Genomic DNA, 17412 nt, shown 5'->3' with positions numbered 1-17412 from the left:
TCGGGTGGTTTCTGTGTCACGTGAGGGTGCCAACGCCCCCAGCCAGCCTCCACCCATCCCATGTCTACCCCCCCACACCCCAGGGAAGCAGCTGGTTCCCACGAACTGCTCACTGTTCACACCGGACGTGATGCGTGTGGGCTCCTTGTGAAACTGGGTTAAGTGCCTTATGGCAGCTCCTAGGGTTGATCAGCGACCAGCTGAGCCTGAGCACAGCCCCCCCCCCCGCGCCCCCCCCATGACAAAAGCCTATTCTTGCTGCTGGGCTCCCCCATGAGCAGGGCTCAACCACCAGCCGGGTGAGGAGCCGGGTCTGAGTGGGTGCCTAGGCGCCTGCCCCTGACGCCGACCCGACCTCTTCTGGGCAACTGCCAGGCTCCAAACATCCCCAGGGCTTGGCAGTCTCCTCCCCACCCGGTTCTGGAATGGTCTATCAGGGATCCTGGGAAGTCCGCCTTGCAGTCCAAAGTTCTACTTGATTGAAAATTGAGGTCCGTTTTAAATGTTCTTCTCTGAACCGATAAATAAGGTTTCTTAGTTTTTCTGCAGCGGTATTCCCGAACAGGGCTATAGGCTGGGACCAGGCCCAAGGACAGATGAGGGGAGCCCACAGAAAGGCCGCCATGGGCGTCTGTCCTGCCTACCTCCTCTGCCCACCCGGCACACACAGGTGAGGGTCCCAAGCACGAGAGCAGCCGTGCCCTCCCGGCACAGAGCAAGTTCCTGAACAGGGAGGACCGGACACCAGCCCAGAGGCCCTGAGCGGGAGCCGCTGCGCCTACTGGACGCCTGCCTGCTGCCCCCGAAAGCCCAGTGTGACCGTCCTGGGCCCCAGGGCCTCTGAGCCTCACCCCACTGCAAGCCCGGCCTGTGGGGGCCTCGGTGGGGGGGGGGGAACCCCACTTCTGGGACCACCCGCTCACCGTCCAGTCGGGAGGGTTGGGCTGAAGAGTGGCCACGGCACTCCTCCTTAGTGAGCAGCGCTGGCACACAGGCCAGAGGGCCCCGGAGCCGGGACAGCGGCGTGCCTGTGCCCGGGCCGGGCCCCCGTTACCCACCTCGCACCCCGGTGCCCCGCCCACCCGCAGGAACCAGCGCTCTTCTCCTCGGGCTTCCCTTTATTGGCACTTGCGAACAGCATGGTCCTGGGGTCCCGGGGCGTGTGGGCAGCAGCCACCCGGCACTGGCGCCAGGCTTGTGCTCAGTTCGTGCCTGCTGGGGAACAAAAGGCTCAGTGAGCAAACGCCCAGAAACTGGGAGAGGGTAAGAGAGCCACTGCCACCCCATTGTTTTCAAATGGCACGTCAAGAAGGGGGCGCCTGAGTGGCTCAGTCGGTTGAGCGTCCGACGTTGGCTCAGGTCACGATCTCAAAGTTCGTGGGTTCGAGCCCCACGTCGGGCTCTGTGCTGACCGCTCAGAGTCTGGACCCTGCTCCGGATTCTGTCTCCTCCTCTCTCTGCCCCAGTCTCTCAAAAATAAACATCTATAAATTAAATTTAACAAAGCACATCAAGACCATGACGGTGTCAACAGCCAAAACCAGCTGCTCAGAAAACCCTTTGTGAACACAGTGACAGAGGAACGGAAATGGGGACACCGGAGGCAGCTGGTCAAGGTGCTGGGTGGGCAGTTCACACCAGCGTCCACCAGCGTGTTAGCCTAAATATTCTTACCTTGTTGTGTCCGCAACCCCCAGAGCCCCTCCTCTGTCCACCCCGTCCCCCACCCCCCTCCGCAGATGCGCCAGCAGGGAGGAGAACAGCAGGTGCCACGAATTCGGGTTCTTTAAAAAAACTGTTTCACCAACGCATAAGTATCTAGTTAAAGTCAAGAAATGCTCGGACTCGGGAAGCGGGTTCCACGAGGGCCACACAGGACCTTTCCTCCACCGGAAACCCATTTGTGAGCAAACAGGTAGGCACCCAGGTGTTCACTGTTTAAGACACACAAAGGGCAAGCGTTCCATTGCTACAAGTCCGTCAGCGTTGGCTTTGGCCAACGGGCACCTCCTTCCCGAGCCAACTCCGCTCACCTCGGTCTAGGCCACATACTGCCTCTTCCTCTTCCTCTTCTCGGGCTCTGCAAGTAAGAGTTCCAGTTTCCTCTTGAAGAGGATGAGCTTGGGCCCCTTGTCCTTCTCACTCCCAAGTCTGGGAGGCGGCCGGGACCCTCTGGTCCTGCCCTGCATGTGTCTGCCGGGCTCGGAGGGCTCCGCGGCGGGGAGGAGGGGACCGGCTGCCCTGGGCCACCCCTCCTCCGTCATTCTCCGGTCCTCTGGGGCTCCGGACGGCCCGGCTGGCCACCCTGGCGCCTCAGGGCCGCTGGCCTCGACAGGCCACATGTCCACGTCGTCGGCCTCCGGGGACGCGGGGCCCCGGCTGGCAGCTTTGAGGGGGCGGTCTGGGATTTTTGAGGAGAGAGGATCTTCTACGCGGACCTCTCCTGGACTCCTGGACGTCGGTGCGTGTGAAGGCACAATACAGGTCACGTCGCCCGGACAACGGGTGCCGAGACTGTAGACAGAATGGCTGGGGATATCTTCCGAAGACTGGCCGTCGTAAGGATCTAAAAACTGACGACATCATTTATTTCTGAGCCAATTAGCAATTTCTACCAGGGTAAAGCACCACACACTTCTCACGCACAGAAGTTCCTCTTTCCATCACTGATGGTGGCAAATTTTGCAAATCTGCCTTGTAATTGTTAAAAATGCATTAGATGGGCACCCGGCTGGCTCCATCAGTTAAGCGTCCGACTCGATTTTGGCCCAAGTCATGATCTCACAGTTTGTGAGTTCGAGCACCGCGTCGGGCTCTGCGCTGAGGGACTTTGTCTCTCCCTCTCTCTGCCCCTTCTCTACTCGATCTCTCTCTCAAAATAAATAAACTTAAAAAAAAATAAATAATAGGGGCACCTGGGTGGCTCAGCCGGTTAAGCATCTGACTTTGGCTCAGATCACGATCTCTCGGTTCACAGGTTTGAGCCCTGCCTTGGGGTCTGTGCTGACAGCACGGAGCCCGCTTGGAATCCTCTGTCCCCCTCTCTGCCCCTCCCCAGCCGGCACTCACTCTCAAAAATAAACATTAAAAAAATAAAAAATTGGGGCGCCTGGGTGGCTCAGTCAGTTAAGCATCTGACTTCAGCTCAGGTCATGATCTCACAGTTCGTGGGTTCAAGCCCCGTGTCAGGCTCTGTGCTGACAGCTCAGAGCCTGGCACCTGCTTCAGATTCTGTGTCCCTCTCTCTTTGCCCCTCCCCTGCTCGCTCGCTTTCTCTGAAAAATAAACATTAAAAAAAATTTTTTTTAATAAAAAATAAAAAATGTATTAGACAGATACCCCATAGCATCCAAAAGGCCTGAGGGTCCACCATCACTGGGGGCCCAATCGGAGCCCCATAACTGAAAGCCCTTATCCCAGTGCCGTGCACAGGCTGGTCCACACCACCAGGGGCCCGGGAGGGCGCCGTCTGAGCTCACTTCCTCCCAGAGTCGTTTTCCTGGCCCGCCTGCCTCAGGCTCCCTGACCAAGGGGTGCAGACACGTGCCCCTCACCACCCACGACCCCCACACGAAGGGCTGTCCAAGGCGGCCCAAAGAGGCTGAGATGAGCGTTTAAGTCCAGTGGTCACGGTTTTCAAAGGTGCCCGCACTCTGTCCTCAAAGGCCACGTGTGCAGGTCAGCAGCTGGCCGCCTCTTTGTGACCGCTGGCTCAGGGGGCCTTGGAACTCTCTGGATCCCTTATCACACGGCTCCACTGCGTGTACCCAACCTCATACCCGAATTCCTTGACCCGAATTTCCTATTTCTGACCTGACCTCGTACCCGAATTTCCTATTCCTTACTCTAGCTTTTTACCCTCCTGCCAAAGCAGCTCTGGCAGCAAGGGTCTCCAGGAAAGTCTAAGGCCCCGCGACTGACCGCCGTCACTTCCCCCGCTGACAGTGGGGAGCTGCACCCCTGGTAACTCCCAGCGCTGCGCTGACCCCCCCCTCCCAGCTCCGCCAGGGCCCCGTGAGGACTGGTGAGGTGTTCCCCTCTCACTGACCACGGACGGGGCTTCAGTCACACCCTGAGAAAAGGCCCCGGGGCTGAGCCAGTGCAGGGACCCCCGTGGGGTCATCTCACCTGGGTGGTGAAAACCTCCCGAGAGAGCTCATTTCTTCTGTGGACAGTCAACGCTGTCACGGAGTCCCCAAAACAGGGAATAAAATAGCTAACAGCATAGTCTGTAGGCAACGGTAATCATTTCAGATTCAGAGACCGCTCAGCATTGTTGGAGTTCACAAAGCCAGCATCGTGGGACCCCCCCCCCACGATGGCCTCAAGGCCCAGGCCCGAGGGGGTACCCGTGTGGGGGAGGCTAACGGTCTCGGCCTGCAAATCAGCCAACAGCATCCATACTTACAAACCAGGGGATGCCGGGATAGGACGTTTATCCTCTGGCTAGAATGGTTTGGGTCAGAACGGCAGGACAGCATGACCTGGTGCCTCAAAGCACCATGAGACCAAATATTCACCATCCCCGAACTGATTATGGAGATCGATTTTCAACGTTTATTTATTTTTGGGACAGAGAGAGACAGAGCATGAACGGGGGAGGGGCAGAGAGAGAGGGAGACACAGAATCGGAAACAGGCTCCAGGCTCTGAGCCGTCAGCCCAGAGCCCGACGCGGGGCTCGAACTCACGGACCGTGAGATCGTGACCTGGCTGAAGTCAGATGCTTAACCGACTGCGCCACCCAGGCACCCCTGGAGATCGATTTTAATTTCGATTGAATTTAATCTACCCCAGCCGGCAGAATGTGCCACTCTTGATCTCCAGGATGTGAGTTCAAGCCCCATGCCGGGGGTAGAGATTAATTAATTTTGAGATTGCAATTACTCAAATTTATGGCCGTGTCAATCTTCCAGGGGAAACTACTTTGAGTCTTTTTCTTACTTAAATGTTTCGGGGGGTGAGGAGAAAAAAAAGGAAACATCCATTTAAATATCAAAGTGAAGCTCCTCCTCAAATATAGTAACTCCATTCTTAACCAGAAAAGGGCACATACAGCAGGTCCCAAACCACTCTCCTTGCAAAGTCCTCCTTGAAGGGTCGGCCCGTGGCTGGTTCTGGGGACTTGGATTTGGGGAGGGCTCCACCGTCCTCTAAGTGAGGGGACTGGCTGCTGGCCCATTCTATCACCTACCTCTCTCCAGATACCTTCAATTAAGTCCATGTGATTCTTCTTGTGATTGGCCTGGGGAAATTTAAAGAAACAAAGACAGACGGTGCTGAATAATCCTTTCGATGAAGGCAGGCGGACAGCAGCTCAGCGTTCAAGAGCAAGGGGCAGAGAGAACCCACGCCCGCGGCTCCCGCCACACCGGACACTCGGCGGATGGCGGCCCTCGGGGGTGGACAAGAAGGACTTCCCTGGTCTGAGGGACTAAAATGCAAACGTGGGCCGCCATGAATAGGAAGAGTAGAACCAGGAATGTGGCAAGAGGGCGAATTCAGCAGCTGGATTTAACCGGGGAGAGAGAACCCTGGAACTTATTCTAAACCCAAAGCCAGAAGATCATGGAAGATACTAGACCATCCGTCCTAACCCCTTTACAGATGAGGCCCAGACAACAGCCAGGCCTTGCTTGCTCAGGGTCCCTCGAAGAACCCGGGGCTGGCACCAGATATTCTAGAACCCTCCTTGCTAATCCCAGGCTGCTGGGAGAAAGCAGCTCTTGCTTTTTCTCATCGACAGACAGACTCCCAAAGGACAGGAGATTGAACACCCCTGCTTTTGAGAAGAGAAGCCCCGTAAAGATGTTATCAAGAACCGCTGAGGATACCATTTCCACAGAGGGTGCGGGCCCAGAGCAAGGGTTCCTGGTCTGGGGCACACGGGGTCTCCCGCCCTCCCCGCCCTGCCCCCATGTCCACTAGCAGGGGAGGGGGCGGCGAGCAGGAGAGCACCTTGAAGCGATGGGGTGTGTTCCTCCACCTCTTCTGGAAGCCGGCCCTGGTGCTAGCAAACGCCGCCCTGATGCAGGCGGGCCGGCCGGACCTCAGACCAGCCATGGCCGGGGCCGCTCAGGGTGGGCTTTTCACTTCGCTACAAAACATCAAGTTCACAGGGACAAAGCACAGGTCACTGGTTGCTGGGGGCGGGTGAGGGCTTGACCACAAAAAGGGCAGGAGGGAACCTTCCGGAGCTGTGGGACTGTGTGCCTCAGCTGTGATGGCGGTCGCTCTGTAGGACGCATTTGTCAGAGTCAGAGCTGCGTCCCAACGGGGCTGGGTTTCACCGTGGGTGCTACCTCCCCAAGACAGATCTAGAGTTTTCCGAAAGCGTTTTAGGGAACCTGCGGGCAGCTGGCGGCGGGGAGTGTAGCCCGTGGGCTTCGCCTCTGTGAGGGGAAAGCCCCTTTGCCCCGAGAAGCTCGGTCTTAACAAGCTCATTGGAAATGTCACACATTCAGTATGGAAACCAATTTGACAATAAATTTCATATTTTAAAAAAAACAAACAAAAAAAAGAATACCTTATTTTACGAGGAAAATATATTCTTTAATTGAGGCTTTCCTTTTTATGACGCTAACTACTATCAACAATTTCAATTTCTTTTGAAATAAAGCACAGATAAGTCTAGGGGCAAAAAAAAGGGAATGTCACACACTCATTGACACTGAAAGTTCTAGACTGTTGGGGGCGCACCCACTCAGCTCAAATGTCCTCCCCCTTTAACAGATGAAGAACGTGAGCCCGGGATGGGGACTGACCCACCCGAGTCAGAGAGCTTTTCCCAAGTGTGAGGTTGTTAAAAAAACAACTTTTTAAAAAAACAACAGGTACCCAAAGAAGAGCGAGAACAACAAAAGACAAAACAACTTACCCAGAGCACGAGGGGCTGCAAACCTACCTCCGCGGAGTCTCATGTCCCTGGCTTTTAAGAGTCCTTGCGGGAAGGCACCGCCAGGCCCTGAGGGGAAGCGCCACAGTCACCACACGCACGCCTACCTCCCGCTTCCCAAAGTGGGCTCCGTGGCACACCAGTTCCGGGCCAAGGTCAGAGGAACAGGAAAGGATAAAAACAGACCCTAAAGCACAAGGCACATTAGCATCTTCAAGGCTAGAACGGTTCCCAGCAAAAATCAATTTAAGGGGCGTCTGGGTGGCTCCGTCGGTTGAGCGTCCGACTTCAGCTCGGGTTGTGGTCTCGCAGTTGGTGAGTTCGAGCCCCGGGTTGGGCTCTGTGCTAACAGCTCGGAGCCTGGAGCCTGCTTCAGATTCTGTCTCTCTCTCTCTCTCTCTCTCTCTCTCTCTCTCTCTCTCTCTCTCTCTCCCCCTCCCCTGCTCATGCTCTGCCTCTGTCTCTCAAAAATAAGTGTTAATAAATATTTTTAAAAAATCAATTTCTTTAAGTATTAACTGAAGTCCGTCTGTACTTCCTTCAGATGTCATTAGCTTTCACCTCGCCTCCTCTTTCTGCCCCCGGGTCCCACCCAGGACACTACATTCCATTCAGTGGCCACTCAGTGGCCACATCCTCTTAGGCCCCTCTCGGCTGTGACAGCGCCTCAGGCTCTCCTCGCTTTTGATGACCTGGACGGTTCTGAGGACCGTCTTGTAAGATGTCCCCCCACTGGGATTCGGCTGACGTTTTTCTTCCAAAATCACTAGGACTGTGGATTTGGGGAGGCCGCCCACAGAGGGGCAGTGCCCTCATCGCACGGGTGTCACCATGAAGTTTTACAGGGGACCTCGCCGTGGCCACCTGGCTGGCACGGCACCTGTCGGGTTTCTCCCTCCCGGCCCTCCTGGGACACGGTCACGCCAGCCACCACACTCAACGACTGGAGATTTATGCCCCCGCGCAGACAGGGAGCGTCTACGGAGCTCCCTCCGCGTGGGAGATTTTTCTACCTGCTTATTGATTTACTCAACCACCGTGGCAGTGTGGATTCACACTTATTTCACACTTGGGTTATAATAAATACGACTTCATTTTTGGGGTGCAAGGGTATGTGACTCGATCTCGGGGTTGTGAGTTCCGGCCCCACATTCAGCGTAGAGATTACCAAAAAAACTAAAACATTTAAAAAGAATAACTACATACATGCTACGCGATTTAGTCCCGTTTTGGCCAGAACTCGTTCCGTTGATTCCTGTGTCCCTGTGACATGTCCAAAGCAACTGAACTTTGAACTCCGAAGGAACACGTCCTGTTTCTCTCTCCAGGCCAAGTGCAGATAAAAGTACCAAAAAAGTGAAATTCTAACAAGTAGAGGAACCAGACCCCTCTTTCCTCCTCGCTTTGTCTGACGGAGGTACAGGCCAGGGTCAGTGCCAACCCCATGTTTTCTAGACCAGCTGGTTGGCACCGTGTTAAAGGGCTTCTTACGTACTTTTTAACGAAAAGGTATTTCATGCGTGTGGTTAAAAAAAAAAAAAAACAACCACCATTAAACATCATACAATAAATACACGAGGTCCCCCAGATGCTGACTGTGGGCTACCCTGTGCGTCCCCAGGACATGCAGAGTGGATCCACATGCAGGCTTTTTAATGTCTACATGTTTGTTTATTTTGAGAGAGAGAGAGAGAGAGAGAGAGACAGAAAGAAACGTGGGGGAGGGGCAGAGAGAGAAAGGGAGAGAATCTTAAGCAGGTTCCACGCTCAGTGGGGAGCCCGATGTGGGTGGGGCTCAATCTCGACCCTGGGATCACGACCTGAGCCGAAATCAAGAGTCAACCGCTCAACTGACTGAGCCACCCAGGCGCCCCCACACGGGCTCCTTTCTACACACTTGTCCACGTGGCGGGGCAGGACTCTATCTCGTGATCTGTCCACAGGATGTAAGGGCTATGAGGCTCAGCCTTTTACCCCAAGGGCTGCCGCTGCCTGTCCCCCCACAGCTCCCGGGGGTGGGGGAAGCTCATGATTTCAGGGGAGCGCGTGAGGCCTAAGGCAGGCTGACAGTGCTGGGCTTGTCCTAAAAAAGGCCTTCCTGCCGGGAAGCTGCGAGAACGTCAGCCCGTCCCCTTGGGCTGCATGTTTGAAAATCTCCTAATGAAGAGTTGAGAAGTCACCACCTCTGCCCTGAGAGCCACCAAATCCCTACCTTCGAGCGAGTCCTGGGTGTTAAGCTCTAACCCTCAGTGCCGCTGCCCACCCTGCATCTGCCCAGCTACACGCGCCCACTCGCATGCACACACGAGCACCTGCACCCACGTCCTTGGCCCCAAGGCCCCACCCCCGCCTCTGGTGACCCTGGTCTCCACCTCCCGGCTCCGCACGCACGTCCGAGCCTCGCCGGGATCTCTAACAGGTTCTCCCAACTTACTTGTCCAAGGTCAGCCGGCTGACCTTCCCCAAACCTGCCGCACCGCAGCCCTCCAGGCTCGGCACAGGCCGCTCTGCTGATCTTGCTGTTCAGGCTACAGTCTTCCCGTGGCCCCGACCCGTTCCCTTCCAAACCCCACGTCCCGTTCATCAGCCAGCTTCCAGATGAGCCCGGAATCCCATTGCTTCTCCCCACTTCCTCGCCCCAGAGCAACGCTGTTAGAGCTTGGCTGGCATCACACGGTATCCCTCCCGCCCCCTGTGGCCTCCCGATCCCTCCCAGCTCTGCTCGTCCACCCCTCCACGGCTGGCGGTCCCCCCTCACGGGCTGAGCCCCTCACTTCTAACATGTCTTTCCGCTGAGGCCACCCTCCCACGAGGCCTCGCTAGAGGCCCCCCAGCTCACATCCCAACCTCCCGCTCACACCGCCTCTTCTCACGCAGGCGCACAACACCCACCACTGCATTTTTCTCCCTGGTCCCGGTCACTCTAGCAATCTCCGTGCCCTCCTGCTCTCTCTCTGGGATCGGCAGCCCCTTTCAACCGACTCGAACTCCGTCACCTGGACTTTTTGCTTCTCCGTCCACAGCCGTGTCCCCAGAGCCTGGCACAGCACTGACCACGGGGTGATCAACAGGTATTTCCTGGAGGCCTGTGTGCGTGCACGTCCCACAGGCGCCCTCATCCGCTACGTCCCCGGCCAAGTGCATATTTTTTAATATCCGGTGGTCATGGACAATTTTACTTTTTTAAATTTATTTTAATGTTTATCTATTTTTGAGAGACAGAGCGCTAGCAGGGGAGGGGCAGAGAGAGAGGGAGACCCAGAATCCGAAGCAGGCTCCAGGCTCCGAGCCGTCAGCACAGAGCCCCACGTGGGGCCTGAACTCAGGAACCGTGAGATCGTGACCTGAGCCGGAGTCGGCCGCTCAACTGACTGAGCCCCCCGGGCGCCCAGCGGTGCATTTTCCTCCAAGAGGTGTCCCTGCTTCTGCGGTCTCCAGTGTAGCTACAGTGACACCACCACCCACTAAGACCTGCCACCCTGCCCCAGGCCAGACAGCAGCTCCCATTTGCCAACTGCCAGATGGCTACGAGTCAACGTGGTAATTTGACGTTTGCTACAAATTGAACGCTTGGCCAATTTTCCTAACAAAGCTTTACAATTTCTGCTTTATAAATAGAACGTTTTAGTGTACTAATAAAACACTGGAAAATAAAGAGCAAAGGGGTGGCTGGGCGGCTCAGTCGGTTGAGCGGCCGACTTCGGCCGAGGTCATGATCTCGAGGTTTGTGGATTCGAGCCCCGTGTCGCGGGCTCTGGGCTGACGGCTCGGAGCCTGGAGCCTGCTTCAGATTCTGGGTCTCCCTCTCTCTCTGCCCCTCCCCTGCCTGTGCTCTCTCTCAAAAATAAGCATTTTAAAATTTTTAAATAAAAATTTTTTTTTTTTTTTTTTTTTTTTTAAATTTTTTTTTTCAACGTTTATTTATTTTTGGGACAGAGAGAGACAGAGCATGAACGGGGGAGGAGCAGAGAGAGAGGGAGACACAGAATCGGAAACAGGCTCCAGGCTCTGAGCCATCAGCCCAGAGCCTGACGCGGGGCTCGAACTCACGGACCGCGAGATCGTGACCTGGCTGAAGTCGGACGCTTAACCAACTGCGCCACCCAGGCGCCCCTAAATAAAAAATTTTTAACGAATGAATGAATGAATGAATGAATGAAGAGCCATTTTTACATTTTTCGAATCACAAGGTTAAATGCTGGCCAACAAGGCAGTTAGAAGAAAAAAAATGATGGGCCAAGACCTCCCCCAAACAATCCAAAGCCCCAGAGACTAGGGTGACCTCCTCTGGGAGGAGGGGGCGGGAGAGGGGGCGGTCCAGGCCCAGGACTCCTTAACCTTAGCTTCAAGCTCTCTGGGACCTGTCCCCAGCCCCTTGTCACGCTGCCCCTGGAGCCACGTCCAGGAAGCGTGGCCCTGGGGGGTCGGGCCCACTCCCTAGCTGAATGAAGCTGGGTCTGAAGGTTCCTGCCTGGAGTCCAGGAGCAGGGGCTACAAACGCAAGGTGAAGTCCAGACAGCCAGCTCCCGAGCGGGGGCCCTACGGGCAGACACGCCGGTCTGCAGGAAGGAGGAACAGAACACATGCAAAATGATCTTTTGGCCAAGAGGAATTCCGCGAGCGTACTCTCAAGATGTTGGAAAAAGGAGAAAAATTACGGTGAGGCCTCATCCGCCACCATCAAGAGGCACGGTGGGGTCATCAGAATTCGGACCGGGTTTGTTCTAAGTTGGCCACCAAGTTGATCTCAGTACTGAAGTAAATTTTGCTTTTCTGCTTTAAAGGAAAAACACATTTTAAAAGTTGTCTCTTGGGGCGCCTGGGTGGCTCAGTCGGTTGAGCATCCAACTTCGGCTCAGGTCATGATCTCGCCATCTGTGAGTTCGAGCCCCGCGTGGGGCTCTGTTCTGACAGCCCAGAGCCTGGAGCCTGTTTCAGATTCTGTGTCTCCCTCTCTCTCTCTGCCCCTCCCCTGTTCATGCTCTGTCTCTGTCTCAAAAATAAATAAACGTTTAAAAAAAAATTAAAAATAAATAAATCAAAAATAATAAAAGTTGTCTCTTGGGGCATGTGGGTGGCTCAGTCGGTGAAGTGTCCAACTTTGGCTCAGGTCACAATCTCATTCTTTGTGGTTTCAAGCCCTACATTGGGCTCTGGGCTAATAGCTTGAGCCTGGAGCCTGCTTGAAATTCTGTGTCTCCCTCTCGCTCTGACCTCGCCCTGTTCATGCTCTGTCTCTCTCTCAAAAATAAACATTTAAAAATTTTTAAGTTATCTCTTAACAATATTCATTAATATCAACAGTTCTAGTTCAAGAACAGGCACCCTTTCCTTGCAATAAAATTTGTTCTGAAAGAATCCTCAAACTCCACATCCCCGAAAGTGATATTTTTTTTTAATGTTTATTTATTTTTGAGAGACAGAGAGAGACAGAGCATGAGTAGGGGAGGAGCAGAGAGAGAGGGAGACAGAATCCGAAGCAGGTTCCAGGCTCTGAACTGCCAGCACAGGGCCCGATGTGGGGCTCGAACCCACAAACTGTGAGATCATGACCTGGGCCGAAGTCGGATGCTTAATCAACCTAGCTACCCAGGGGCCCCATCCCCAAAGTGGTTTCTAGGCAGATTGGCTTTATTCGGGTGGAGATAGGCAGTGGTAACATGGTCTATCATTTCACAGGAAGCTCTGCCTACATTTTCTACCTGCTTGAAAGAAACTAAGATCTGGTCCAGACTTCAAATATCTGAGCCCCCCTTCCTGGCCCAGGAACCTGGGAGAGCAGGAAGCTGTTGAGGGTTGCTCTTCAGAGTATAAACACCACTACCCCCAAAACATACACATACACACACTCTATGTCCCTTTTTTCTACATTTATTTATTTATTTTGGGGGGGGGAGGGGCAGAGAGAGGGAGAGAAAGAATCCCAGGCAGGCTCCGTGTTGTTAGCAAAGCCCATGAGACCGTGACCTGAGCGAAAACCATGAGCTGGACACTTGACCGACTAAGCCCCTCAGGCGGCCCCCACACTCTACGTCCTTTAGACACATGCCTGTTAGGCGTGGCTTCGTTATCTCCATACCCAAGTCCCTGGGCCAGGGTCAGTGCTCAGGAAATATTCATTCAAGTGTAATAGTCTCAAGTGAAGTCAGAGGAGTGTCTGGGTGGCTCAGTTGGTTAAGGGTCCGACTTCAACCCAGGTCATGATCGTTGGGGAGTTCGAGCCCCGCACTAGGCTCTCTGCTGTCGGCACAGAGCCTGCTTCAGATCCTCTGTCCCCCTCCCCTCTGTCTCTCAAAAATACTTGAAAAAAAACTTTTAATAACAAAAGAAAGGCTTAAAAAAAGAAAGTGAAGTCAGAGACTGAAAATTATCCTCCTTACCTACCTGCAGGTCCTACCCTTTAAATGATGGGGTGGGGGGTGGGGGCATGAGGGTCTGTACTTTGGTGCACAAATCACAGAGGTGTTCTTTTTTTAATGTTTTTTTAAACTTTTTTAAAAAAATTTTTTAACGTTTATTTTTATTTATTTTTGAGACAGAGAGAGACAGAGCATGAATGGGGAAGGGTCAGAGAGAAGGAGACACAGAATCTGAAACAGGCTCCAGGCTCCGAGCTGTCAGCACAGAGCCTGATGCAGGGCTTGAACTCACGGACCGCGAGATCGTGACCTGAGCCGAAGTCGGCCGCTTAACTGACTGAACCACCCAGGCGCCCCTTTTTTAACTTTTTTAAATGATTGATTTTTGAGACAGAGAGAGACAGAGCATGAGCAGGGGAGCGGCAGAGAGAGAGGGAGACACAGAATCCGAAGCAGGCTCCAGGCTCTGAGCTGTCAGCACAGAGCCCGACGCGGGGCTCGAACTCATGGACGGTGAGATCCTGACCTGAGCCGAAGTCGGACGCTTAACCGACTGAGCGGTTACGCTCAGTATTTACTTATTTTTGAGAGAGTGCAAGGCGGGGGGGTGGGGGTGTGGCGGGACAGAGAAAGAGGGGGACAGAGGATCCCAAGCAGGCCCTGCACTGACAGCAGTGAGCCCAATGTAGGGCTTGAACTCACAAACCGCAATATCAAGACACTCAACCAGCTGAGTCACCCAGGTGCCCCGGGGTTGGTTTTTTTTTTCCCTTTTCCCCTCCCTCAGTGTTAGATTTTATGATGGACACCTTCCTACCATACTTGATACTATTTTGGCCACTTTTTCGTGCAATTATTCTGCGCTGTAATAAAAAGGAAAGACAGTGGATTTTTTTTTTTTTTTTCATATTCCTTACGCCAACTGAAAAAAAGGCAAAAACTTATAACTCCAGGGCACCTGGCTGGCTCAGTCCATGAAGCATGCGACTCTTGCTCTTGGGGTCATGAGTTCAAGCCTCACGTTAAGCACAAAGATTACTTAAAAAAAAAAATCACAATTCCCATTCCAGACAATGTTGACCAAGCTTTAAAGGGGGGAGGGGAGGGGGAGGACACACACGTTTCAGATGAAGCCAATTCTCATTTACCTTGTTTATCTGCGACTCAACCTCTCCAAAGCACCTGGGCTTGTATCAGAATCCATCAGATCGCCAAGTTCTACACCCAAAATAAGAACAGCTATTCAGAATGAAGGAATTCACAGAATTCCTGGTCCTGGAGCACAGGACCTCGGGATTTTATTTCTTATTTTAAATCAGGTTGCCCTCGAGGAAACTACGGGTTAAGATAACATTTTGGAGAAATAACTGTGTAGCTTTGCAGACGAACCCCAGGGTAATTCCCAGGTGTCCTAGAATTTTCCTGGTGGGTTTGCAGGGGGAGGGGAACATGTCCACCAAGCTGTTTCATGTGTGAGGGCAAAGCAGGGTCAGCCCGGGGCCACCCTCCCACCCTGACCCTGACCCTGGGCAGAGATGGCCCAGCGCCCACCAGCCCCCACCCCTCCCCACATTGGAAGAAGGCTGGAGGCACCCCTTCTAAACCCCTCACAGGTCACGCCTGGGGGAAATGGAGCTCCCCCCCCCCCCCCACCTCCGTCCTCACCACACACTAGGCTCTCACTGCCCTGCAGGCCTGACTCCTGGAAGACTGGCTGCCCCTCCATAAGGGGAAAAAGGGGGCGGGGGGTCTCCAAGGCAAGGACTCCAGACCCAGGCGGTGGGGCACCAACCCCCCAGGGAAGGCTGTCCTCACTCCCACGGACCCCCCCCCCCCCCCCAGCAGGATCTGTACCCAGCTGCCTCGGCCCCTTCTTGCTGGCGGAAGCCCACCCGCGTCCTACCCGGAACCACGCGGCTCTAGCGGCCCCCTGCGGGGCCAGCAGGGCGCACCCGGCCAGGCCCCTGCGCCCCGCACCTGCGCCCCCCCTGCCGGGGCTGGGGCTGGACGGGAAAAGTGGCCCCCGACGTAGCGAGGGCGTGTCGTCCCTCCGGTCGTCGGGGCCACCGGCAATGGGCTCGCCACCCAGGTGGGCCCGGGAGAGGCTCCTTCAGTGCCGCCCAGGTCGGAATTCGAGGGTCGGGCGCGCGGGGCGTGCGGGCCGGCACCGCAGACTCACCTTCTGAACGGCTTGTCCATCTCGTTCCCGGCGTGGTCGCCGCCGAGCCCCGAAGGGGCGGGGGGCTGTGGCCGGACCCGTGTGACGTCACAGACATCTCCGCGGCGACGGGGCGAGCGGCCCCTCCCGCCCCGCCCAGACCCCCGCCCCCCGCGCCCCTGCGCCCCGCGCCTCGGAGCCGCCCTCCCGCGCTCCCTTCGCGGCCACGGAAGCCTTCCTGAGGACGTCGCTTTGTCGCGAAATCTTGAGCGACTCCCCTGTGCCCCGGGATGACGTCCAAACCTTTTAACGCGCCCACCCGCCGCCCCACTCCGCCGGTACCCGAGGACTGCTCCCGCCCCCGGGCGGCGGCCACTTCCCATCGCCCAGATTGAGGAGGGCCGCGAGCCCCTCCCCCCAACCACCCCCAGCCCGGACTTCACCCCGCCCCCACCTCTGGCTTCCTTAAACCTGGGGAGCTGAGTTTGGCGCCTCCTCCAGGAAGCCTTCCCGGACCACGGAAGTTACGAGCCCCTCCCCTGCGTTCCCACCGCCGGCCGGATCAGCCTGTGTGGAAGTGGCCCAAGGATTTCTACTGGCCCACGAGTCCATGCGCCTAAGGGTTCCAATCCCCAGGTCCCTTCCCCCCACCCCTCCCCCACGGTGCCCGGCACAGTAACCGCTCAAACCTATGTTTTGAATGAATGACAGGAATTGGGGAACTGGATTCGCCGCAAATCCTGTTAGCTGGAACTCGCTAGCCTCTTTGGTAATTTTAACATTTTTTTTACGTTTCTTTATTTTGAGAGAGAGTAAGTACATGCACACACAAGAACAGAGGAGAGACGGATACTCAACTGACTGAACCACTCAGGCGGCAGGCCCCCTCCCGAGCCAGCTGGGATTTTGACAAGGACTGTGTTGAATCTGTAGGTCGATTTGAGTAGTATTTTGCCATCTCAACATTATGTCAGATGCTCAACATCACTAATCACCAGGGAAATGCAAATCAAAACCCCAGTGAAAGGGGCACCTGGGGGGCTCAGTCAGTTAAGCCTCCAGCTTCAGCTCTGGTCGTGATCTCCTGGTTCGTGGGTTGGAGCCCCGCGTCGGGCTCTGTGCTGTCAGCTCAGAGCCTGGAGCCTGCTTCCCATTGTGTCTCCTCTCTCTGCCCCTTCCCTGCTCGTGCTGTGTCTCTGTCTCAAAAATAAATAAACATTTAAAAAAAATGAAAGGGGCGCCTGGGTGGCTCAGTCAGTTAAGCATCGGACTCTTGGTTTGGGGCTCAGGTCATGGATCTCATGGTTGTGGGTTCGAGCCCCCTGTTGGGCTCTGCAGTGACAGTGAAGAGCTTGCTTGGGATTCTCTCTCTTCCTTTCTCTCTGCCCCTTCCCTGCTCACGTCTCTGCCTCTCTCAAAATAAATAATTTAAAACCTCGAAAACAGGGGCGCCTGGGTGGCTCAGTCGGTTGAGCGTCCGACTTCAGCTCAGGTCATGATCTCACGGTCCGTGAGTTCGAGCCCCAGGCCGAGCTCTGTGCTGACAGCTCGGAGCCTGGAGCCTGCTTCGGATTCTGTGTCTCCCTCTCTCTTTGCCCCTCCCCCACTCATGGTCTGTCTCTTTCTGTCAAAAATAAATAAACATTTAAAAAAAAACCTTAAAAACAACTTTTTTAACTAAAAAAAAATACAATGATGTGTCAGATTCCACTGAAGTGTTACTAGGTATTACTCAGCCATAAACAGGAGCGAGATCTTGCCATTTATGACAAAATGGATGGACCTAGAGGATACTTTGCAAAGTGAAATAAGTCAGATAGAAAGGGAGAAATTGCAAACAATTTTCACTTACATGTAGAATCTAAATAAAACAAATGAAAATAAAAAGCAGAAATAGATCCATAAAAACAGAAAACAAACTGATATTCACCAGAGGGGACAAGGGTGGAGGGACAGGCAAATGGAAGGGGAATGGGAGGTACAGGCTTCCATTAGGGAATG

At 54.7% G+C, this 17412-nt stretch overlaps 1 protein-coding gene across 1 annotated transcript; it reads right to left on the bottom strand.

The window, feature by feature from the left end:
• Positions 1–1100: 1100 nt before the first annotated feature.
• On the bottom strand, positions 1101–15560 carry LOC147579681 (uncharacterized). Its single transcript, XM_086708502.1, has 7 exons — positions 15433–15560; positions 14402–14471; positions 6877–6963; positions 5958–6096; positions 5194–5244; positions 2034–2573; positions 1101–1212 (listed from the first exon to the last, which is right to left on the bottom strand). The coding sequence occupies exons 4-6, from the start codon at positions 6060–6062 to the stop codon at positions 2040–2042; spliced, it is 690 nt and encodes a 229-aa protein (XP_086564628.1). The 5' UTR covers positions 6063–6096; positions 6877–6963; positions 14402–14471; positions 15433–15560; the 3' UTR covers positions 1101–1212; positions 2034–2039.
• Positions 15561–17412: the final 1852 nt, after the last annotated feature.

This window comes from Puma concolor, chromosome B3 (genome assembly GCF_028749965.1).
Source record: "Puma concolor isolate L17-30 chromosome B3, mPumCon1.1.hap2, whole genome shotgun sequence".
Lineage (NCBI taxonomy): Eukaryota > Metazoa > Chordata > Mammalia > Carnivora > Felidae > Puma > Puma concolor.
This window is presented reverse-complemented; position numbering and strand designations above follow the sequence as displayed.

Bases quoted from the DNA above. Each gene is read 5' to 3' on its own strand.
- LOC147579681 (XM_086708502.1), bottom strand. From the start codon at position 6,062: ATGGCTGGTCTGAGGTCCGGCCGGCCCGCCTGCATCAGGGCGGCGTTT. The intron at 5,245-5,957 runs GTGCTCTCCTGC...AAATTTCCCCAG, and splicing joins ACACACCCCATCGCTTCAAG to GCCAATCACAAGAAGAATCA. The intron at 2,574-5,193 runs GTAGGTGATAGA...TGATGTCGTCAG, and splicing joins TTGAAGGTATCTGGAGAGAG to TTTTTAGATCCTTACGACGG.